The sequence below is a fragment of the Parasteatoda tepidariorum genome, chromosome 7 (genome assembly GCF_982258835.1).
Source record: "Parasteatoda tepidariorum strain Cologne lab strain chromosome 7, Ptep-v5.0, whole genome shotgun sequence".
In the NCBI taxonomy this organism is placed as follows: Eukaryota; Metazoa; Arthropoda; class Arachnida; order Araneae; family Theridiidae; genus Parasteatoda; species Parasteatoda tepidariorum.
In genome coordinates, this window is record NC_141761.1 from 64,804,924 (window position 1) to 64,830,240 (window position 25,317).

The 25,317-nt window shown below is 29.8% G+C and overlaps 1 protein-coding gene across 3 annotated transcripts in view; it reads left to right on the forward strand.

Annotated features, from left to right (window-relative positions):
- CalpC (calpain C) overlaps positions 1–25,317 on the forward strand; it is a 77,389-nt gene that overhangs the window by 13,334 nt on the left and 38,738 nt on the right. Inside the window, exons 1-3 of one of the 3 annotated variants that reach the window (XM_016068653.3) lie at positions 1,251–1,497; positions 11,356–11,496; positions 24,765–24,834. In XM_016068653.3, the coding sequence (XP_015924139.1) occupies positions 1,450–1,497; positions 11,356–11,496; positions 24,765–24,834 (259 nt within the window). In that variant the 5' untranslated portion in view covers positions 1,251–1,449. Of the gene's footprint in view, positions 1–1,250; positions 1,498–8,911; positions 9,061–11,355; positions 11,497–24,764; positions 24,835–25,317 lie in introns of those variants that run through there. The other 2 variants (XM_021147026.4, XM_016068654.3) reach the window with 2 other exon arrangements.

The window sequence follows — 25,317 nt, forward strand, 5'->3', positions numbered from 1 at the left end:
CTCATTGCGCAGCTGTAGGGTGACGTAAATAAAAGTACCGTTAACTTTATGGTTAATTCATACTAAGTCATCTATGCAAGCTATAAGCTAGTCTTAGATTTCGCACATTTTCCACAAATCATCGCTTAATTTTCTAGTACACTTTGGAGGAAACGAAAACTTACCCTTTAATGGACAACAAATAAGTTTGAAATTAGAAATGAATTCATTTTATTCTAATAAAATGTTTTTCATTAGGATAAAATAACACATTTATACGTAACGTTATGAAATGTATGGGACTGGATGATTTCAATTATTTTAGTTCTAAGTCTAAAAATTTGCATCTGTTGATTGTTAAAAAAAATCAAATTTGGAAAGTTTAATATTTACTTGAAAATTAGAGACCTCTTACAAAACTATTGATACAGTTTGAAATGCGTCACATGAAAACAAATTTTTGTTTTCGGATGTTTAAATTTGACGAATTATAGAATACGAACTTGATGAAATAAATCGCCTTTTCGATCTCTATCAGAATAGTTTTTTTTTCTTTTTTCGAAGGGTTCGAATTTCATGTGTTGAAGAACATGTTTAAGTATCGTTATTCTACATGAAAATTGACAATGCTTCAAAATGTTTTTGTAAAATTCCTATTCGAGTTTAAACTGTTCGGAATCCATTTTAATAAAATATCCTGGAAAAATTTGATTGCAATAAATTTAACTTTAAGAAACAAATTTAATCTGCACAACAATGTAAGCAATTGCAAGATCAACCAAATCTCTGGTCCGAATTTCGACTTTTTTAAACGCGTTTATTTATTATTTTGTACAATATTCCATTGAGAATTTGATGGTTGATAATTTATATTCAAAATCAATTACATATTTCAAATGTAAAGTGTGTACATTTTTAAAACAAAAGTGTTCCATTTAAAAAAATAAAAACATTTAGTAGAAGCAAAATCACCAAGGTTGATTTATATACTAAAAGCAGCCTATTTATTATTTGCAGACAAAAGAGAAATGCTACTTTCGAAGGCGACGCTTTTTATGGCATTTAGCTTTTGTTTCATACAAGTGTTATGTTTTTAGAACAGGGAGAAAAGCTACAAAACAGAAGGTAATATGCCTGGGTGGGTGATTCATGCGATGATATAACAAAACACATCTTTCACAAATTCCATGGACACCTAACTATGAAGGACAATGACGGAAAATATCTTCACATATTGTGAGGTTTTGTATTATATTTCTGCGTTTGCTTTTGAAGAATGTTTTGAGGCGCGTAGGATGGAACACCTACCGTGTTTGATGGTGACGGAGTTCACTCAATAATCAGAAACTTCGTAAACTCTGTAGGTTGAGTTGAGAGGTATTTTCAGCATTCTTAATTAAGAGGATGAATGAATAACATTTATTTCGTATTACCTGACAGAGCGGAAGTTATTCGGGCGTGTTATTCCAAATGTCTACCAAGATGGATACAATATATCTTGCCGTAACTGATTCGTGGGTAAGTTTATTCGCATCATTGATTTACAAACCCAACATAATGACTATTAAATCCGTGTTTTATGGCTGATGTACAACTCGTGGAATGTATTTAATGTTTAGATTCATGCTTGTTGAAAGGGCATGAGTTGTTGGGTATGTAAAAAACGTTAAAAATGACATTTCCGTATAATTTATTCTTTGGCTGTTATAATGCATTTCCTGTTTCTATTAAGTAAAGCTTTAAATGTTGAAAGAAATATTATAGCTATATTTTAATATTTAAATAGCATTAAAAGAAGATGTAAATATTGAAATTAGGTCTTATTGATTACAGTAAATGTTTAAATTTATTAGGCAACCAGTTTTGTATTTTTTTTTAAACGTTAAAATCAATAAATGAAAAGGAATATCATTTAATCCTAAATGTAATTCTTTTAATGCAGCCTATTACAGTGTAGGCTGTTTGATTAATCTCTTCCCGTCTGTCATGACAACGAATCAAAATTTTTTAAATGAATAAAAATAAAAGTGAAGGATATCATTGTTTATTTTCTTGCGATGTATAAAGTATTCAGATATAAATTATCCACATGGAACAGATTTTTATTTGTTTAGTTCCGTTGAAAATTGTAAACATATATTCATGATATATATTCTGGATAATCATGACTTTTAAGACTTAAACAGAGATTAACTATCAACAAATATTATTTTCGCTTAAATATTTTAGTATTAGAGAATTTAGGTTGAACCCAATTGCGAGAAAGTTATTTTTCTTTAAAAAAACTAAATTTACAGTGTTGTGTTTTTACCATTTCATAATACGTATAAGGCGGTGCAAATTTTAATAATGTTAAAACTGATGGGCTTGGAGCAATATAATTATTAGTCGCATTTTCATATTGTTTTGGAGAAAATTTTTTGTATAAATGCACCACGAATTCCAAGACAATGATAAGATATTTCTGTATCTATGCTGTTATTTTGATAGAAATTCCGGGAACTTGTAAAGTATCTCTCTGGAAAAAAAATATTAAGGGAAAGTATAATGTAAAACTTTAATGCGAGGAAGTGTGATTTATCACTAATTTAAACATTTACACTAATCAATTCTTTGTTTGTATCACTAAGACCTAATTATTATATTAATTTTAAGTTTAGAAATATTCAAATTTATTCTCTTTTAAGTAGAATTCTTTCCCTAAGTAATTAAAATTAGATCAAACTTTCTTTTTTTTAAAAATGATTGGTCAGTTTATTAATTAGCTGCTTATTCATCATTAAGTTCAAATTATTTTATTCTTTAGAACATTTTCCATTTTTTTAGAACATTTATCTTTCAATTTAAAATTCCACAATTCCAAATTGCATATAAAACAGAATAAAAAGTTTTAATGACTATCACTTTATTTATATATATATATATATATATATATATATATAGATATATATAATTCTTTTTTCAAGTTTTTTTTTTTAGTGTCATTAATAGCTATGCTATTTAGAAATACAGTCCTATTAAGCACACACATCTTACAATTTAATCATTTTGCGAAAAAAGTAGCTATTATTAGGTATTTTGATCAAAAAATTTCCTTCAAATTCTATTTATAGAAATCGAGAACGAAAACCGATAATTGCTCCTTCTGTCAATATAGGTTATTTGCCACTCAGAATCTTAACCGAGTAGTAATTATCCTTATAAAAGTAAAATAAAATAAATAACAGCGATGATGTAAACTGACTATATTTCTTGATCATTAAAAAAGTTATCTTCCTTTTAATATGAGTTTCCGAAACTGAGAATTTTAGCTTTTTAAATAACCAAGCTAAAATATAATTTTAATAAGTTTTAAAATTATTTAAGATAATAAATGATCATAAACACATACAAATGTTTACAATGAAATTCAATATCAATTTTAGCATAATATTTTACTGTTTTTAAAAATCGTTTTTTTAATATAAATTTAATAAAAGATATAAATTATTTTAATTATTTTGCATTCGCATTTCTTTTATCAGAATTAAGTTGTTTACTTGAAACAACGAATTTTGTTTACCATATCTTTATTTTTTATTGTTTTAAAAGGTTTTACTTTGATATTAAAAATGGAGGCACCATTTATTTCTGATGTACAATTTATTTTAAGCACGTGTTCATGATAGAATTCTCATGATATAGCATGTATGAAATGGCTTGAGGTGTTGTAATTATAAGTTTTATTTTTAAATTGTCAAATATTCTTTGGTGAAACATATCACTTTTAACTAGACAATAATATGCTTCAGTGTTTAGTTTCCCTAAATTACATCCAAAGGAAATTAAGCACTCTTGTAAAAGAGCCTATCTGGAAATTATATTAAGGAGCAGTTTGATATAAGCATTTCACCTTTGGAAAAAGTATGGCTTTATTTTTTTCCAAGCCTTTAATATCAGATATAAGATCATAAGATATAATTGTGGTAAATGTCGATGAGCATCATTTTGTGAAATTATGCTTAAAATATTTATAAACTCGAATTCTTTCTGTATATTATCAGTAGTTCTCACGTCATTGCTGCTATCTGTATTTTGTATTATCTTTTTATGAAAGTTCATTATGTTATAGAAATATTATGTTACTAAATAAACAAGGCCGACTTGTTTGAAAAGTTCAAGAAGCTCAAATTCTAAGATATAAGATAATTCATCAAGAAGGTTAAAAAAAAGTTATTCAAAATTTAAAATTTCAGAGGAACACCTAAAACTTAAATTTGCTTTAAAGTAAAATATATATTTTTGTACCTTTCAAGGGATATTTTTTAAACTTGCATAATTGAATCCAGGCAGATATATTGAAAAAAAAAACGTATTCGATACATTTTCGGTAGCATCAATATTTTGATTGTTTCTATTGAACTGTTTAAGGCTTATAGTTAAATGTGAATACACTCTGCTATAGTTAATTGCTTATAGTTAAATGTGAATACAGTCTGCTATAGTTAAATGCTTATAGTTAAATGTGAATACACTCTGCTATAGTTAAATGCTTATAGTTAAATACACTCGAAAAATAAAAAAGTTTGAGAAAATGTAAGAAAGTATAATTCTCCATAATTAAAATAGAATTAATATTTAGTAAATAATAAAAGAAATTGATCATAGCTAATTTCGTTTATTAGCTCACATTCTGTATAATTAAAAGTTATGTTTTATTTTTGACTGTACAATTTTTTTGATTATAATTTTTATGGGATAACGCTATAGAAGGGCTGCGCTTATTGCTAGAAATTTAGAGAAAGGAATTTTGCTTCCGTAAGCCCCGTAAAAATATACTCTTATGAAATGAACTGAGGTGAAACAATTTCTTATATTTATAATAAGTTTATTTTTTAAATTATGTATTTTATGTGCGAAAAAGAAAACGAAAATACCGGTAAATCAATTTTACAAGCACTTTATGTAGCAAACTATTTTATATTTATATGATTTTTATTTTACATCTAAAATCCATATGAAGTATGACTAAAATCAAAACGTACTTCTTTCACAAGTGTATGGTTGCCTCGTTACCAGGATATCAATGCACGTCGAAGATTTTTTAACACTCATTTCTTCATTTTTAAGGAATGTAGATCATGACTTGCAATTCATAAATTTTGTTAAGAAATACGAACCGCTGCATGTGGTTATGCATTTCCCTTACGAAATTTTCCCATTCATTTATTTATGCATAAGTCAGCCTGTAAACACCCTATTTATCATACCTCCAACGAAGACGCTTGGTTTAATTAAATAAGACGTTTGTTTGATTGCTTTCTGCCCTAACCAGAAATTTGCAATTCAACAAAAATCATTGTAAGTTAACAAAAACAATAACTCACAAGCATGTTAGTAGCAATTTGTTTATTTAAATATCGATAAACAATTATCTATCCACATTCATGCTTCATATGCAAGATTTCGAAAAGCTGAAATCAAAATATCTTTAATATCTCATCTTTAAAAATATCTAATTAACCTAAAATTGTTCTTCTATTGGTATTTTGACATTTTTGTACACATCGAAATGTAATGAGGTTCACATTTTCTCCAACTGTTCATACGATACTTGGTTGAACCATATGATTACACTTTTGAAACTTTATTATGAGATTATCACGGATTAACATGATTCAAGTTGACATCTTAATTATGGTTGTAGCTAATTCCTAAGAATATGGTACACATAATATAGTTCAGAGCTGTACCGATTTTTCCAAGACTGTAAGAAATAGTCGTCCTTCAGACTATTTGAGATTTTTTTTTTTTATATTGCTTAAAAAATGCCATGTTGAAAAAAAAACAATTTATTTTTTTATTTTTTTAGACTACTTGTCCTTTTTGGAGAGCATCGAAAATAAAAGAAGCTGCTAATTATCTGGGATAAATCGAAATACATAATTTTTACATTTTTAAAGGCTACTTCTTGTCTTTGGAAAGCAGAAAACATTTTTTTTTTTTGATTTACAGTTATGAATGTTCAACTCCGTAATTTGCACCTCTGAATTAAACCCAGAAAACAAGTGAATTCTTGTATTTAGACCAACTACCCTTAGTGGAGGATTATTTCGATGGAAATAACTCGCTTTTGAGTTACATGGGGAGGAAAACCTGACATGGTTAGCCCGTGAGCAAAGGGATTCTAACTTATGATCCGTCTACCACTTAGGGTATTTTGAGCCAATGCTGCTGTCAGTGCGAGTAGAGAGCAGAATTCAAATCGACCAGCCATCGCTCGAATTTTACCTCACTGGGTTACCTCTATCCATTGAGCCACTACAGCTCTTAAATATCGATTAAGCATTTTTTTAGAAAGAATTTCAAAGTTTCGTTTATTTTTTATATTACATGCTACTTTAGAGCATCTAAACTCCCCTGTTGTTAAGGAATTCTAGTTTTAATGTAATGCATCTGAATCTAAAATCATTTGAAATCTAAATCACTACACAGTATAAAAGGTTTTTTTTTATTACCGTCGTTGAACAGCTGACCCGAATTTTGAGTTTACGGTTATCAATGTTTAACTCCGTAGCCTTGCAATTTTGAACCCAATACAGAAAACAAGGGAACTCCTGGATAACTTGGAAGACTTTGCGACTCCGATAGATTTAACGTGCACCAGTCACCATTTAACAGATGAAGATTCTTCGGCCGTTAATAAGAGGTTCCCAATCATTCAGGAGATCGGTAAATTTAATTTAACTTTCTGCTTATTTCGCTGTATCTTAGAAACTTTTAAGCGAATGGAATGCATGTCATAATGTGTCATTGCGGCCACCACGATATAAAGCTCCCTATTACTTCCTTGACTGGAGAGTACAGCTATGGTGGTTACAGCATCTTACTCCGATACCGTAGGTCCTTGGATCAAATCCTGCTGGCAGTCAACGAACATCTCTCTCGCACATTTCTCACTCCTCATCGCTTTTGACACTATGCAGCAGGTGGGTGACCACTTGGATCAGTCTGCGTAGGGACCGAGGTGTGTGGTATTGGTCCTCGTTAAACTGTTCTACCGTAAAGTGCTCGACTTCGCGTGCAGGTCGTCGGGGTACCGAAGCGGGGATTCCATCCCCTCTGCGGAGGATCAAAATTGTGATGGCATGTCTTCGGATCATCCTCAGGGATGTTTCCCAGACCGTCGCCAATAGCCCATTGCTCAGCTCTAGTGTGACGTAAATGAACAAATCAAAATCAAATCAATCAAATCATTGACACTATGCATTTTGCTCAAAAAGGAGTTTATACTATTTTAATTTAGAATACAATAAGTTTTCAAATTCGACTACATATTCCGGAGCTATTTTGACACATTTTAGTTCAGCTTTGAGAAACCGTTCTTTTTTTACTGTGTAATAAACATAATCTTGAAAAATATTCAATGTATGTACATACACCACATGACTGTATGTTTTAGGCCAGTTATGCATACACGTGAAATATTGCAATCTGTAAAATAATTTATTCCTCTGAGCCCCATTACAGAGGTTCGTGGAAACCAGAGGCAAACTACTGTAAAGAGGAATGTAATAAAGTAAAAACTGCAGGAAGGAAAAACTTAGTTATATTGAAAGGAAAAAAATTTGAATAATTTATTCATAAAAATCTAAATATGTATTTTTAATTTATTTTTATGCAATTTTTCGTGAAAAGTATTCTGTGGTAAAAAATTTGTTTTCAACGAAATGTTTTTAGTTTTCCTTATATCGAAAGAAAAATTATTTAAATTTTAATGATATAAAATTTTATTATTAAATTTGTTAGGAAATTATATTTTATTCTTCATAAAATATTTTGTTGAAGACCAAATAAAAAAACTTTATTTTATGCTAAAATAATAACAGTAATAAATTAAAAGTTTTAGTGTTCTTTCCCTGGGGGTTGGGAGTACCTGTTTGACTATAAACAAGACAAGCATTAGAAATAACCCCGTTGGTGAGTTGTTTGGTTCTCTGTGATTTAGAATGCCATTTTGTAGTTTAATTTTATTAATAAATATCAAAATCTCCAATTATAAACAATTTTTTTTCCCCCAAGTGTGGCATGTATTTGTTACAGCTAAAGCTTGATAGCTCATAATATGCGCATTACCTAGGTAATCTGCAGATCATCTAGGGCGATACATTAAAGTGCGGAATCAAGATTTTTCTACAATTGACCTAGATAATGTTAGCATTAACGGTTTTCATATGGTTAAAGTTCAAAAGTTTGTTTCTCTCTTTCTATCAATTAATTTGTTAATTGTTTGTTCTTTAATTTATTGATAACACACATTATGTTAATTTAATAGTACAGAAATGTTGTTGTTCCGCCAAAGTTCTTATTTTCACTTTAACGATTGCCAATTAGGTAAAATGCAGATTATCTAGATAGTTTGTAGAATACCTGGATAGTTTGAAAAGGGAAGCACTTTTTTGGTATTTAACCGGATCACCCAAGTTAATCTGCACAATAGCTAGATAACCTGTAAAATTACTGCTTTCCCTTCATTAAAATATGAAAATTTGCATGAGTAAGTGTTGCAATATATTGTCACTGTAATAAGGTTTGTATGTACATCGATTGCAACACATAAATTTCACACTGAATGTAAGCTAATGTTATGTTAAAAGACTTAAAAGCAGGTGAAGGAGCTGACTCTATTGTATGTTGATCTTTAATTACAATATTAATTTCAAGGTTACTCTTTGAATAACAAAGAGATGAGTGTTTTGCTTCGGGGCGTCAGCGACTTCTAACAATTGCGATTTCCTTTCTCGCCACGCTTCTTTTTTAAACGAATTGTCTTGTAAGCTGCTTCCAGAATCAGTAAATGATGTCACATTAATTACTTACTAACCACTACACCTTGTCTATGAAAGCGCAGGAAAAACAAACGAGCTTGCTTTTGAGCTGTCAACTAACCTACATTAATAGCCACAAGCAATTGATCACAATAAATGTCAATGAGTCCTTTTCCCTGTCGTTTGTTGTCATTGGTCAAAATAACACAGCGAGAAGAACTTCGATGATCAACTTTAGAAGGCAATAATGACTTTCACTGTGACTTTTAGGAGGGTAAGGGATATTTTGTCGTTTATTTTGATATTAAAATTTTGTCAAATTGTCTATTTAGTAAAAAGAAGTATTTAAAAGTTAAGAATTAAGATTTACACTGAGAAAAAAAGTATGGTCTAACTGTCAGAATATGATAAATTTAACACGTTTCTGGATCACCAAAAAGCTGGGTAATTTTTGCTGATTCGTTTTGGTAATGATTTTGGTAAAATTAACAGTAAAATATGATTTAACAATACGTGAAAAATTTTGATAAATGTGGTAAAATTTGGTAATTTTTTAATGATACCTTAACAGCATGGCATAAAAATCATACAATCATAATCATACAACTACTCGAACCATAGTGTAGTAATGCCAAAAAACCCCAAGGGTTTTTAAGTCAGGCTGTCAATTTGAATGTCAGTGTTGCCAAATGACGCATAAAATATAAGTTTTTCACCTATATGCAATGTATTTTTACTTTTCAAACAATTTTTAAAATCAACAAAATTAGTGAATCAGTTGTGAGCAAAACTATCAAACTACGAGTAAAAGAATTATAAGATCTAATTTATGATAAATTCCATTTTATTTTTAAATTTGAATGGATTTTTCCTAGTCATAATGCATGTTATACAATAAATGAAAAAAAAATTTGTTGTTTCTTTCAGTGTTAATTTTAATCACGAAAATAATAATAATAATTAAAAAAAATAGAATTCGTATCTTTAAGTAAGCTATATTAAAAATCCTGATTGTGATCTTTTTTTTAACACAAATGATTACACAAATATTTTAGCACAAATATAACACAAATATTTAACACAAATGTTTGATCATAACACTATTATTCCATCTCAAATGTTTGATCATACGCAATTATTTTATTACAAATGTTTGATCCTAAGACATATGTAAACACAAATGTTTGATCACAGCGCAATTGTTTTAACACAAATATTTGATCATAACACTATTTTATCTCAAAGGTTTGATCATACGCAATAATTTTATCACAAATGTTTGATCATACGCAATTTTTTTAACACAAATGTTTGATCATAACATAAATAAAAACACAAAATGTTTGATCATAACACAATTATTTTAACACATTGCTTGATACCACAATTATTTTAACACAAATGTTTGATCATAACATAAATAAAAACACAAAATGTTTGATCATAACACAATTATTTTAACACATTGCTTGATAACACAATTATTTTAACACAAATGTTTAATCATAACGCAAACATTTGGTCTTGCATTTATTGCTTGTATTTTAAAGCTATAATTATGTAGTTGCCTGCATCTGGATTGTGCCATTCAGTTGCAGAATCAGCCATCTTCAGAAAAAGTTGATTTTCTGCAACACTTAGCCAAAATGAGGTAGAAACTGAGACTTTTTGGTTCAAAAAACATTAAAATAGCGTGTTTTGGAATACTTTATAAGGAGAGAGGAGCCTTTCTTTTTTTTATTTGGCTGGATTTGCAACTAAATTCGGAGTTTCGTGTTAAGCCAATATTTAAATTTTGCTAACTTTAAGGTATCCGCTTGGTTTTGACAACGAATATAAAATTGAAAGAAAACTAGTTTATATTTTATATTATGGGTAAAAAACTAAAAATAAAAAATTATTATTAATTTATTTTTTTAAATTGCCATATTTATATAAAATTCTTTTGCATATACGCGAAACACTGTAAAACAATTCTATCGCCCAAAACAAAACAAAGAAAAAATACTTTGAGGATTTTATTTAGAAAGCTATAAACTATACGTTTTGAGCGATTATATTAAAAGTAAGTGCATATACTACTGTGTTAGGGATCAATTTTAGCTAATCTTTAACAAAAGCTAATTTTTAAGAAATTGCCGCACGTGTGTTTGCGAAAAATCATGCTCAAAAAATAAAATTCTACATTTTTCTTCTAGTCTGTAGATCAAAACGTGCGCTATAATCATAAACACTATTATTATGTAAACAATTGTTTTAAAAATGACATGAGTTACCGTGTTTAAGGTGTTTGAAAATGTGTAAAAACCTGATTTTGAGATAAACGCATTTAAGGACTTAAAATCACTAGTCTGTCCACTGTTATCACCTTGCACAAAAACTGCTACTATAACTTTGTAAAGAATTGGGAGTGTTTTTGTTTACTGTGGGAAACTGAATCCTACCATATGGTTTTCTTGTCAATAAAAATGCACCGACAAAAATGGAAAACTGTGTTGTGCTTTATGATTAAATGTTGTACAAAAAAGTGTTTTTGTTATTTTGATAAATGTTCTTCTTTCAATTTCAGGCAATGAGTGAATTTGAAAAAATCAAACGAAGTTATTCGAAACGGGGCGAGTTATTCGAAGACGCTGATTTTCCTGCAACACAAACATCAGTATTCTATCATCAAAAGCCTCCTTTTCAGTTTTCCTGGAAAAGACCAAAAGTAAGCTGTTTTTTTGAGTGACCTTGCGAAATATTTAAACTAATGCATACTTATGAAAAAAATAATTTAAAATTTTATTTTAGCAATTTTTTTTTTCCTATGAATTTTCTTATTAAGAAAAATGTTTAATAAATATACGTTTATCAAAATAAATAACGCGCCTTATGAGTATTAGTCAAATGGAATGAGATTTGAATTGCAAAATGTTTTCATAAACATTGTAATATATTACATCGGGTATTTTTAACTGTTCAGTTAAAAGAAATATTTTAGTATTTTTATGTATTTCTGTTTAACTTATTTATTAAATTTCAACTTATTTGTTATGTTTCACTTTAATTATAAGTTAGCAGTTTATGATAGTAGATCTTTCCATGCAATTGAACACACACAACAATAAAATTATATACATCATTAAAATTGGCATGACAGCCCACAGTGAGACCTGGCCTTCTTAAAGATTCTCTTCCGTTCTGACCTGTTCTCAGAAACGGTTTTCCAGTTTTTACTGTTCATACAGCTCCTTACAGGAAGTAGACAAAATCGTAGGCAGATTCTTAGACTTACATTTTAGTTCTGGTTTGCAAAGCAAATAAAATAATTAGTTTTGATAAGCAAACTTAGTCGAGTGGGTAGGTGTGATAATGGTGTTTAGTGTACCAAATGTTATTTTGTGACATTGATAGATTAAAAGGAGCAATTTACGTTTAAACAGATTCATTCATATATCGTTAAATTAAGGAGTAATTGTGAGATTAGATTATTTATCCTTATAAACATAATTATAAGTGCATAAATTCCACGAAGCAGGTTTCGTTAACTCCCTTATTTTATCCCCAATACTTTTACTTAGAAAGTTAACAGAACAAATTTAACGCAGATTATTTTAGACTGTTTATTTTCATTTCAATTATACTTAAATGCTTACTTTAAAATATTATTTTAATTATTTATTGTTTAGAACCCAAGCTTCTAATTGCGTTGTGCAGTGAGTAAAAAAAAAATAAAGAAAAAAACTCCTTGAATTACTTTTGAGCTAATGATCGGATTTTCATGCACTATGACTCAACCTTAATGGTTCGAGGGGGTGGCCTGAAATATGCTAATTAGTTAGTTCTGACGATATTTGAAGTTAAGATTTTGCACAAAAACGTACTTTTTCTGATTAAACATAATCTTTTTCGGACGAATTATGTTTTTTGACCCTCGGAAATAGGAGGTAGCAGCAATCTGGGAAATGCGGTTCTAATAGTTTGGTTTGGAGAGCTGTCGAAAGTTTTGACCCCTCAATATTAATTTTATTTTTTGCATATTTTGCCATATCTCGAGAACTTTTTAAGAGTATTGAAGAATTTTTGTATACAATAACAAAATTCATTTATCTTAAAAAAATTCCATGCAAAAAAAAAAAATAAATAAATAAAAATTATTTCATTTAATAATAGTCTAAAAATTTTTGAAGTGCAAGGTACTCAAAATTTTTAAATCATCTTAAAATATAATTTCTGATCACAAAATGGTATATTTGAACAAAATTAGTTGACTAGTTCTTGAAAAATCGAATTTTACTTAAAGTCGTACATTTGAAATTTAATTTCTCAAGAACTATTCGAGGGATTTCCTGCAAATTTTATATTTCGCCAAACAAAGTTAAATTTTTTAAAAAAATTATGTTAATTCTGAAATGATTATTTTCACAAAATTATAAAAAAGAATAAATAATTGTAACAAAATTATTTCTTGCATGGAATTATCTTTGGATAAACGAATTTTATAATTGTGCGCAAAAATATTTTTATCAATTTGCTTAAAATATTCTCAAGATACGGAGAAATACTCAAGTAAAATTAGCATTAAGACTATATATATATATATATGCCAAAAAATACATCGAAACTGTCCTGAAACCAAAATTGATACCATCCATCAGGGATCTCTTCCCCAACAACGCACCATTTATTTTTCAGCAGGATTCAGCTCCATGCCACACAGCTAAAGTATGCAAAGCATGCTTTCAAAATAGAGGCATAGATATATTACCATGGCCAGGAAACAGCCCTGATCTCAATCCAATTGAAAATTTGTGTAGACGTTTGAAAATTCTTGTACGAAAAAAACGTCCATCCAATAAAAGACAACTAAGTGAAGCTGTAGTTGATTCTTGGCACCATGTGATTACGAAAGATGAACTCCAAACAATCGTTCACTCGATAAAAAGACGATGTGAAGCTGTCTTAAAAAATAAGGGTTCTCCTACTAAGTATTGATTGTGTAAGTATCACTTTAAAAAAATGCAAATCTAAGATCTTACTATTAGTTGCACAACTTTTTTTGTAATACAAATATTGCAATACTGTATTATTATCAAATTCTACATTAAATTACCTTCAATTTGATACATAAACGTTTGTATTTAAGTGAAAATTAATATATTCTACAAGCCTACAAAGTTGAAAAGCATGAAACTTGCAAAAAGTGTCCACACTTTTGGCTACCACTGTATATACACTGGTTATCATAAATTAAGGAAAAATCACAAAAATAGCGATAACTCTTTCAAAAGTAAGCCAAACCGTGCAAAATTTGCATATGTTGTCCACTAAGAGTAGCTGAGTAAAATTGCAATATGCAAATTAGTGGCGCTGCACTCGGCTTACGTCATCTGCCTGGAGCATAAAAGTCCAAGTTTGAGAGAAAGCACACAAATTTTACTGTGATTGCGACATTGAAAATCTGAGATAGCCAATTCGTAATAATGACCTCTAGGCATCATTTGCCTGAAGAACTACGATGGAGAGCCATCGGGAGACTAGAGGCAGGGCAGAGTCAATCAGAAGTGGCCAGATGGCTAAATGTGAGTCCATCTGTGGTTCATAGACTTTGGAGGCAATTTCAAACCACAGATTCGGCATCTAGGAGGTTCAGTCAAGGACGGCCAACTGTTACGACCAGTGCCGATGACCGATATTTGACATTAAGTGCACGCAGGAATAGAACCGCTACTCCGACACATCTTAGATCCTCTCTTGCTGCAGCCACCGGAAGGTTGGTGTCAACGTCAACTGTGCGCAGAAGGCTCCACGAAGGTGGTCTGTATGCGAGACGACCAGCCATTTGCGTGCCGCTCACATCACGCCATAGGAGAGACCGTTTGCAGTGGGCCCGACAACATGTCCACTGGACGTCAGATCAATGGAGGCCTGTTCTCTTTACGGATGAGTCCAGGTTTAGTCTAGAAAGTGACAGTAGACGTTATTTGATATGGAGAGAACCTGGGACCCGTTATCATCCATCAAACATCCGTGAAAGAGATGCATACGGAAGAGGCAGTGTCTGTGTTTGGGGAGGCATATCCTTAGGAGGGCGCACATACCTCCATGTCTTTCCAAGGGGAACCGTGAATGCTCAGGTTTATCGAGACAACATCCTTGATGCTTATGTGCGCCCATATGCCGGGGCAATTGGTGATTGCTTCCTGTTACAGGACGATAATGCAAGACCACACAGAGCTCGCATTGTTGATGATTATCTTCAACAGGAAACAATTACTCGCATGGAGTGGCCAGCTCGATCCCCGGACTTGAATCCTATCGAGCACGTTTGGGATGCTCTAGGGAGGCGTGTATCTGCCATCAATCCGCCCCCTCAGACCCTTGCCACGCTTGCAACTGCTTTACAAGAGCAATGGCTCTCACTTCCTATTGAACTGATAGACCGCATAATTGAAAGCATCACACATCGCTGTTTGTGCTGTATTGCTTCTAGAGGCAATCATATTCCATATTAAAGGTACTTTTTCTATTGCAAACCGATACTTCCAATTTGTTTATTTTATACATGTGCTAATTTCTATACTACTATTAATGTCTGATAATTTCTTTTTATGTTGTTTAATACCTTACTATGTGTTGTATATTGTGGGTAAGTTTCATAAAATTCCATGTGTAATTTCTTGAGTTATCGCGATTTTTGTGAATTTTCCTTAATTTATGATAACCAGTGTATATAAACGTGTTTGCTTATTTATCCCACTGGCGGTTTTGAAAATGGGCAAAATTGGGATAATGTTTCTCCCCTGTACACTATTCCCCTATCGACTATCATTGAAAAACCGGTTTTGCTACGCAGAGAAGACTGCAGGTTAAAATACGACTCTTTCTTTGACCCACTGATGGTTCTCCATGTAAAGTACGTTTATGTGTATTATATCCTAAATTAATATCGCGTCTGCACTAATTAATTACCATATTTTCATTCACCCCCTAGCGCCAGTAAGATTGAGTCCTATTACGTGAATTTCCGATTATTAGATCAAAAGTTATTCTGAGTGGTTCATTTTTTTACTGTGCAATTTGCATAAAATCAATGGATTATAATTAAATTACCTAACGTCAATAAAGCGTGAAAAATTCTGGAAAAGAAAAACAAAATTTGGTTTTTTGATAAAAACATTTTGTTTTAATAAGACAAACCTTATTGTATATTCTTTCCTTCTCCCTTTCCAACATTCAAAGCAACTTTTAAGTCAATAAATTTATATTCATTAAAAAAAAAAAACAAGTTTCACTCAAATAATAGTGTAAAAAAAATAACAATAAGCATACTAATTTTTCAAGGTACATCTTTGCAGAAATGGTTATTTTCTGAAATTTTTTTTCTCCGTATCTATAACATACTAAACGTAATTAACATGACTGCAAAATTATAAAATTTCATAATATAACTAAATAATACGAGTTTTTTTAAAAAAATTTAATAGTTCATGAAAGTTATCGTATTAAATTACTAATTGATTTGTAAAAAATCCAAAATATTATGATCATTAACCACTTGCCGAGCCTTCAATAATCTTGACAAACCAATAATCTTATGCAAACTGAACTTAATTAATACTCATTTTTTCAACAATGGTGGTTAGAAGCACTGAAATGATGGCCCTAAGTGCTCCGGCCCAAAGGCGACCCTATGGGTTGGCAGACTCGCAGTCAAACATGCAATGACCTTACACTACCGTCTTGTACATGTTTATATCTAATGATGAATATTTGATATTCAAGTGTTTTGAAATTGAAATATGCAAATAGTTCAGATTGAGCTGTTGTTGCTCAAGGGATATGGCGTTCGCCTTCCAATGAGGCGAACCGGGTCCGAATCCCAGTGATGGCTGGTCGATACGAATTCCGCACCCAGCTTGCACCGACCACAGTGCTGTCGTAAAAATATCCTCAGTGGCAGACGGATCATGGGTTAGAGTCCCATTGACGTCTGGCTAACCATGGGAGCTTTTCGTTTTTCTCCTCTCTATGTAACGCAAATGCTGGTTAGTTCTATCAAACAGTCCTCTACGGAGGCAAATTTCACCTAATACCAGATCCAGGAGTTGTTTTGTCTTCTGGTTTGAGTTTAAAATTACAAGGCTACGGAGTTGAACATTAGTAGTCGTAAATCCAAATTATCGAGCCTGCTGCTCAACGACGGTTATAAAATAAAATCGTTGATTTTAATATTTAGTTTAATTTCTGTATCTTTTACTTAATATTAATTTGATGATATAGTTTTCAAGAACTTAATTTCGGTAAAAAAAAATTCTTTTATACTTTTCCTTTCTTTAATATTTTGTAAGTGTTTCAAGACTATTCAAAAATACCTAATAATGAAATGGGGATCTAATCGGACAATTGCTGAAGATTTGACATGGTCGCAGGACAGCGTTAAGCTTTTCAAGCAGCATTAAAATAGTAGAAATCATAATATATCTATACGCTTTGTATATAGAATAGGCGTCTCAAGATCACGCGCTTTCCCAACACTCCATACTTTCCCTCTCTCCGTTACCAAGGTTACCAGGATTCTTACTTTTCCCCCTTTTTCTAGGGCAGTACGTTTCAGTATCAAGTTAGAAAAGGTAAGATTTACGAAACTATGGAAACGCGAAATGGTAAAGTACAGTGTGTGTGAGTGGGGAAACCTTGACTCTTACTCTATTTTAGAACGAGCATAGATAAGATAATTGCATTGGCGGTGATACTGTAACTGTAACTGAGAGCCTAATTTAGCAAAATAAAGCTCAAAGCAGACTATTAAAAATTTATTTGAGCTGTAGTTAGAAATGTTGCCCAATTTAAGCAAAATCCTCGATGTTTCTTCTTTTTTTTAAAAAAGAAAAAGAAAAATTTCTTTTTAAATTGAGAAGTTTATATTTTCCTATTTGAGGAGATGTATACTAATAAGCTTTGTTACAATGTTATAAAAAAGCCTACGTCGTATTTCAATTAGCTCGAAAACTACAATACAGAGGACGCACTTTTATTTACTTATCGCATAAATGACTCGAAATATAGATTCAAAAGTTCTGTTCTATGGTAATGTCATTCTTTTATTCGCGGTTTTTTTCTAGAGTCCCACAGTGAATAAAAGGTTAATCTTTGTCATTGCCTTACCTTCAGGGTGGGAGGCTTCTCCAGAGGCGTAACCTGAGAGATGTGACCTTAGAACACTTTGACCTTTGGAATTGCTTTGATGAAAGCATTTCCATTCCTTCATCTCATCTCCTTTAATATTTGTTAAGCGTCCGACCTTCTTACCTCATTCTTCCTTAGAATTGACCTTCTTCTCCAGAAATTACTATAATTAGCTAAGAAAGACATTGTTATTTGGCATTCTTTTTTTTTCTCAAATACAGTTGAAAGAAATGTTATCAAATTTTATAACGTAAATATCGTGAATGAAGATAACTGTCACAAATTATGCATTTAGTTTGAAAATAAAATTTTTAGAGAAAAATTCCCAAAAGCTTTGCTTTTCCAGGAATTAGAAGTATCAATACAAAATTATATCGAAGGAAGCACATCGGTAACTCTAATCGCGTTTTCACTTAAATGATATTTATAAATTATGTTTATTCAGAACTAATCAATTACTCAATCTTCTAAAAATTCATCTAATTTTCGATACGCATCTATGATCAAAACCTTTATAATACTGGTTGGGATTTTTCTCTGAGTTAATCTTTTGTAAACCTTTCTACAAGCTTTAAATATTTGTTTTGTTTGCAAATAAAAATACTTATTTTCCATACTTAATATTCTTTCACCGGTAATTTTTTAAAGCACGGTAGATTTTTAATAATTTCTTATATAATTTTGTATATAATTTCTGATCTGCAAATTATATTTTAGATATTTACATCACCCAACACTCTTCTTTTTTATTATAGCATCTAACACTCAAAATTATAAGTTAGACCAAAAGTAACTTTTTTTTTGAACTCATCGCTGCCGCGCATCAGATGTTGCACTCAAATTTTCACAATCCGCGAGAAAAATTTTTCTTTTAATGATAACATTAAAAGTGCAAAGTTTTTTTTTAATTTCTTCAACTTTAAAAAAAAATTAGTATAATGCTATTTATAATATTTACAAGCAAATTGTTTTGAAACTCAATAACTCCTTACATTATACTATATTTTCAAATAATGAAAATTTACATTTTTAAAAAAAAAGAAAATAATAATAATTTTGCAACTCAAAAATATTTTCTTGAATTATACTAAATTTTCAAATGATACATTTTCATATTTTTCAAAAACAGATAATTTCGCAACTCAAAAATTTTTCTAGGTATTTTTCCACATTTTCAAATGCTAAAAATTTCCAATTTTTAGAAATTAACTGTTTTGCATTTCATAAATATTTCCTTTTATTATTCTACGTTTTCAAATGAATAATGTTATAATGTGTATAATGTTTTTATAATTTTTACAAACAGATTATTTTGCAATTCAAAAACGTTTCCTGGTATTATACTGTGTTTTCAAATGTTAAAAATTTACAATGTTTGCAAACAAATCGTTTTGCATTTCATAAATATTTTCTTTATTATATTACATTTTCAAATGATAAAATTTTTGCAAACTGGTTATTTTGCTACTCAAAAAGTAAGGTCACTGGTATTTTGCTATGTTTACAAATGTTAAAAATTAAAAAAATTTACAAATTGTTTTGCTATTCATAAATATTATACATTATACTATATTTTCAAATAAATTCCACTCTGTCCTCTAGAAAATGTTCCTTTTTGAGGTTGTAAAAATGAAGTCTTTCACCAATTAAATTTAAAAATAAAACATTAAATAAACTTACTGGTATTAAAATAATTATTTAATGGCACTTATATAAGCAGATGAATATGTGCGACAAATATTATTTATGTCTAATCATAATTTAAATTAAAAGTCTAAAACAATAATTTATAGATTAATTTTAGTTAGTTTATTATTAAATAAAAATGTGCTAATCTGCGTTTAATGGCTACAATTAATGTGGTAATCATTGAACGCAAGAATAAAAAAATGCAAAGGAATCAAGAAAAATTACACAGCTTAACTGCACAGTGTATATTGATTGTTTATAGGATTATTGATTGTAGTTATGTGTTTGTGTACTTATTTGTTGAAATTCAAATTTTTGCTCTAGCTAAGTGAGAATACACATAAACAATAACAGTTATCGTAATTCACCTCTTAAAAGGGGTCATTAATGACTAATACCTGAACCTTTTAAAATCAATGAGAAGTACTTTGTTTTGTTTTATATTGCTCTTAGAAAATGTGATTAAAATACCAATTGCATACCTGCCAACTTTTAATCCCTTCCATTATCATTTTTCCCAGTGGTATTAAAATGGAATTAAAACTTCAATTTTAAGCAAACAAATACGTTGCATTTGAAAAAACTTAAGTTGACAACCATGATAGTAACACATATTAATATATGTGCTTCATTTTTGTAAGACTAGTGGTGATCAAAATCATTTAAAAATTAAGTTTATAAAAGAAAAAATAGTATATATTTACTACCACTTTAAATATGAAAACAAAATCTTCTGGAAAATCCGGAAGAGTTGGCAGGTATGCAATTGTGATTAAAATACTAAAGTTATTATATTTTAAATTCCAACAACACATATTTTTTTATAAAAATATTAAACTTTATTAGCAAAAACGTAATATTTTATCCTCTCACTCTTCCCAAAATGAAGTTATTTATCGTGGTTCTGATGTTCAAATTTGAGCATCCGTGTTATGAGGAAAAATTCAGCGCAAGTTTTGTAGATGTTTATCTTCGCTATCATTTCTGTCCGCCGGAATTCGCAATAACAATTGTCTATTGGATCTTTGTCAATTCATTTGGAATCAATATCTTTTCGAAAAAACGGATGCACAAAACTTTTTTCATAAACAACCCTCAAGAGAATTTGGAATTTACTGAAAATATCTGTTTTTGCAATTTATGTTTTTGATTACAACTACATTTTTATTCAATGTAATTAATATCTAAACCAAGATGATGATTATTGATCCTTAATTTTATGAGTGGTATAAAATTTTTTACTGATTATACGAGTATATTAATTCACTGCTAGTGATATAAACTTAAATAAGATATTTCTTGCATTAAATGTGGGAAGTCTATCTTTATATATTTCATTTATTTTTCATTTTGTAAGTTTTTTATGAATTGGTTGAATGCAAGTGACATGACGCGTGGGTCAGCCAATCAGGTTCGACAAAAACGCGTGACGTCGCTTGCAGGTATCCAATTAAATCTGAAAAGAAAATTGATTCAGCTTGATAATAAACCAAAGCTTTAAAGCTGTAATGTTAACATGCCATGCACAACCGCATGGTTACACACAACCATGTTACTCCAGCAGTGGACTGATCGTTAAGAAACGGTTCCTAGCAGATCACCGAAGTCACGCATCACTGGCTGCGATCAGCCTGCGAAAGGATCGAGGGTGTGCGGTATTAGTCCTCGTTAAACTGTTCTACCTTAAAGTGCTCGACTTCACGTACATGTCGTTGGGCTACCAAAGTGGGGGTGCCATCCCCTTCTCAGAGGATTAAAATTGTGATGGTATGTCTTCGAATCAGCCTCAGGGATGTTTCTCAGACCGTCGCCAATAGCCCATTGTGCAGCTCTAGGGCGACGTAAATGAACTATTACACAACCATGTTATTAGTTGCAAACACAAAATCCATTGTTTCAATTTTTTAAATTTTAAACTTTTGAAAATGAGTTGGAAATCAGCGAGGTGAGAAGTCTGATAATATAATGTGAGAAGAATGGAATTAATAAAAATTTCTGAGCACACATAAATTAATTTATTGCTGATGAGAATACAAAATACCCATATGACAATAATATTAATATAAAAATATTTTAATGTTTCTGTAAGAAAGTTATTTAAATACTTGATCTCGAATAAAAAAAATGGTTAAATGTATATAGGGAGTTAATTTATTTTTGTTTATCAGTATATTGTGGCATGAATCTGGTTACCCGTTTCAATGAGAACGTAATGCCACTTGAGACATTTTCAGTCACAAATTCTCCTTGATATCCATAACTAATTTAAAATTTAAAGTATAGAAAAGATGTAAGTAAAGTAAAGATGCTGAACATATTCTTCTTTATTGTAGTCTGTATGCGAGTGCCCGAATGAATTTAAGGACTGATTTGAGACGTCTTTCTATTTGTTGGCCACCTGTCTTATCGAAACTGGTCAAAAGTATTGAAAGTCTTGCGGCCTTGCGAAGTTTTGTTTTTAATGTAAATTTGTAAATTTTTCTTCTTTTTGTTTTCTATTTACAACTGCAAGCCTCGTGCTATACTTTGTGGTGCATGAGGAGTTTTAAGTCGTTTAAATAAAAAATAAAAAAAGAAGTTTAGAAAAATTGAGTTCAGACAAACCTAAAGTAAGCCATGGAGTTTCACACTCTGAAAAGAAATTTTTGAGATATCCATATGAAAAAAAATTATGAGAAGATAACTTGGGATTATGCAATGGAGAAGTTATCTTCCATAACTTGTTCATATTTTGATATTTTGAAATTTTTTTCAGCAATTAAAACTTCGTGGCTTTCCCTAAGTTTGCCTAAATTCACATTTATTTTTAAAATTAGTAATGGAGTTGAAAGAGTATATGAGACGAAACATTTCTCCCGTTGTATGGCGTCCTCTTCAAGCATTTTGCGACGAATTAATGATATCATTCATAATCTTCATGTTCAAAAGAATTTTTTTTGATCATTTGCGATAGGATTATCTTAGTGATTGAAATAAATAAATCTTTTTTATTGAATTGCACTTAGCCTTTTTTTCTTGTATTTCGTTATTAGTGCTTGAAATCTACTTCCTGTTAGCTTGTTGTAATTTAAAAAGGCTAATTTTTGGTTTAGTTGAAATATTTTAATCATTTAGTAACTATTTAATTATTTAGTTATCTTTGAAATGAAGTTTTTAATTATAAACATTTATCACAGTACGTTTTTTTATTAGCACGTATCTCGTTATGATAGAATCTATAAAAAAGTAGATAAGGTGCATTATTTTTCAGTTTTGCTTCTCTTAATTCAATGAAATTATTTATTTTGAGTACATTACTTAAATAAACTTCAAAAAAAATATTATTCAAATTGTTTTTAAAATCTTAGAGATGTTCTGAGCTGATTTTCAATCTTATCGAATCCTAACTTGGTGATTAAATATTTCTTTTAGATAACATCTTCCTCAGTTTTTTCTTCGTCTAATAAAAATGAAAAAGATAAGTGTTTCACAACAATGCAGTTTCTGTAATATTAAAAAAAAATTTATGACTATACAATGTACGTGTTCATAAATTTTTAGCTAGCAGAGAAAAATACAGACTTTCCATTAAATTAATAATTACATAATTACTCATTAAATGATTTATTTATATTTAATATATATATATATATATATATATATATATATATATATATATATATATATATATATATATATATATATATATATATATATATATATATATATATATATATATATTATAAATTAAGTTGAAATTTCATTTTAAAGGAATATGTTAGGAATATCTATCCTTTCCTTATAGTAAGTAATTGTTCATTGTTCAAGAATTTTAAACTACACCTCTGTAAAATCTTTACAACATCCTTTTTTAAATAATGTTATGAGTCATTCTATTCAAATAGTCTTGCGGGTTTGACCCAGACAAAACGATCCATCATTCTCACTGTTCGTAAAATGCTGATTTCCAGTACCTTCTGGGCATACTTCGAAGACCTACTTGCATTGATTTCTAATGAACAGTTTTCTTAAGTAGGAATACTCTATTATATATTTATTCAGGACAGAGAAACATAATGGAGAGAGTTATTGTTAGTATCGAATTAATGTAAATATTATTTTTTTTTACCTATTTAATGTTCTAAAATCTCATTGAATGCTAAACGAAACTAATTTTTTTGTGTGCAAATAAATAAACTGTATGTAGATTACAGAAGAGATGAAGTAAAAGGCAGCGGTTAACAAGTTTATTGATAGACAAATCTGGAATAAATTAGAACTTCATTTTCATAGATACCTATTCTGAGCTCTTGTTCCAATTCTTATAATTGAGATATTAAGTATGAAAAATGGTGTGATGTGTTAATTTCAATGTGTCAAAGAGCTTTGAAAATATGAATTTCAGGCATGCAGATTAAACCTTTCTATACTAAACACTAATTCTTTTTTTTTATTTGGTCATTTATGGTATTAAATACATTAAACATAGTCAAATAAAGTGTTACAAAAATTAGTCATTTGAAAAAATTGGTTTGGTGACATTTAAATGTTGTGTTAAGTCAGTAATAGTCGTTAGAATATTTTAAAATGCAACTTTTTTGACAAAAACAATTTCTGAAATGAGAAAAATCAGCAAAATCGTCCTTTTCAAACACGTTTGGGCAGAAAGTGATTAAGGATTCGATGAGTGTCGTATAATTAAGGGGTCACAAATGTTCCATTTGTGACTATCTTTAACAATACTTAAAAGGATCTTCATAGAATTCTGCTGCAGGTAACATATAATATTTTATATTGTTCTTGATTTATAGGGCATCGAAACTGTATATTTCTTTATGAATCATCTTGTAGGATGAAGTATCGAAATAGTCTTGCCTTGTAATTCAATTATTGTGAGCAACGTTAGTGCGATTTCGTTTCGTAGTTTATTTTGTTGGAGAGTTCTTCTGTTTTCCGTTTTACAAATCCGTTTCAGTGTCACTTTTTAAAAATTACTACATTTCTGAATAGAGAAGATTATTATACCTGCACATAGTTACAATCAGAAGAAATTTAGGAGAAAGTAACACATATTTTGATATACATGCTGAAATAAACATTTAAGTTTACAAAAAAGTAATACATTAATTTCTTTTTTAGGAACTGTGTTTGGATCCTGTATTCATACAAGATGGTACACTACAGTATGACATAACTCCTGGAAAACTTGGTAATTTCTTTTTCTCTTTTTCCTTACTATAAATAATATTAAGTTATTTATTTTACTAATTAGTACAATGGTTTGTCTATTTTTTTTCTATTTTAATATGCCCCTTTTCAAGATTTTTCGTGTCAAATAGCGTTTGTTTATAGATAAAAAATATACTAATCATTTTAACATTGCTTTTCGAAATGGCTTGTGTCTGTCATATAATATCATTGTTTACATTTTTAAAAAATGTTATATTAAATTAAACAGGGCTCCCACGGGTCAGGAAGAACGGGGAAAACCTGGAATTATCAGGAAATTTTAACTCTAAGGAACAGAGAATAGTCAGGAAAAGTGGCAATTTTTTTTACAAGAAAAACCTGGGAAATTCCTATATTATACCTGGAAAATAACCGGTCTTAGAATTATCAGTAACAGTAATCAGTTATTGAGATTTAAGTTTAATAATTCTAACATCTATTACAAGTATTTTACTAAATTCCA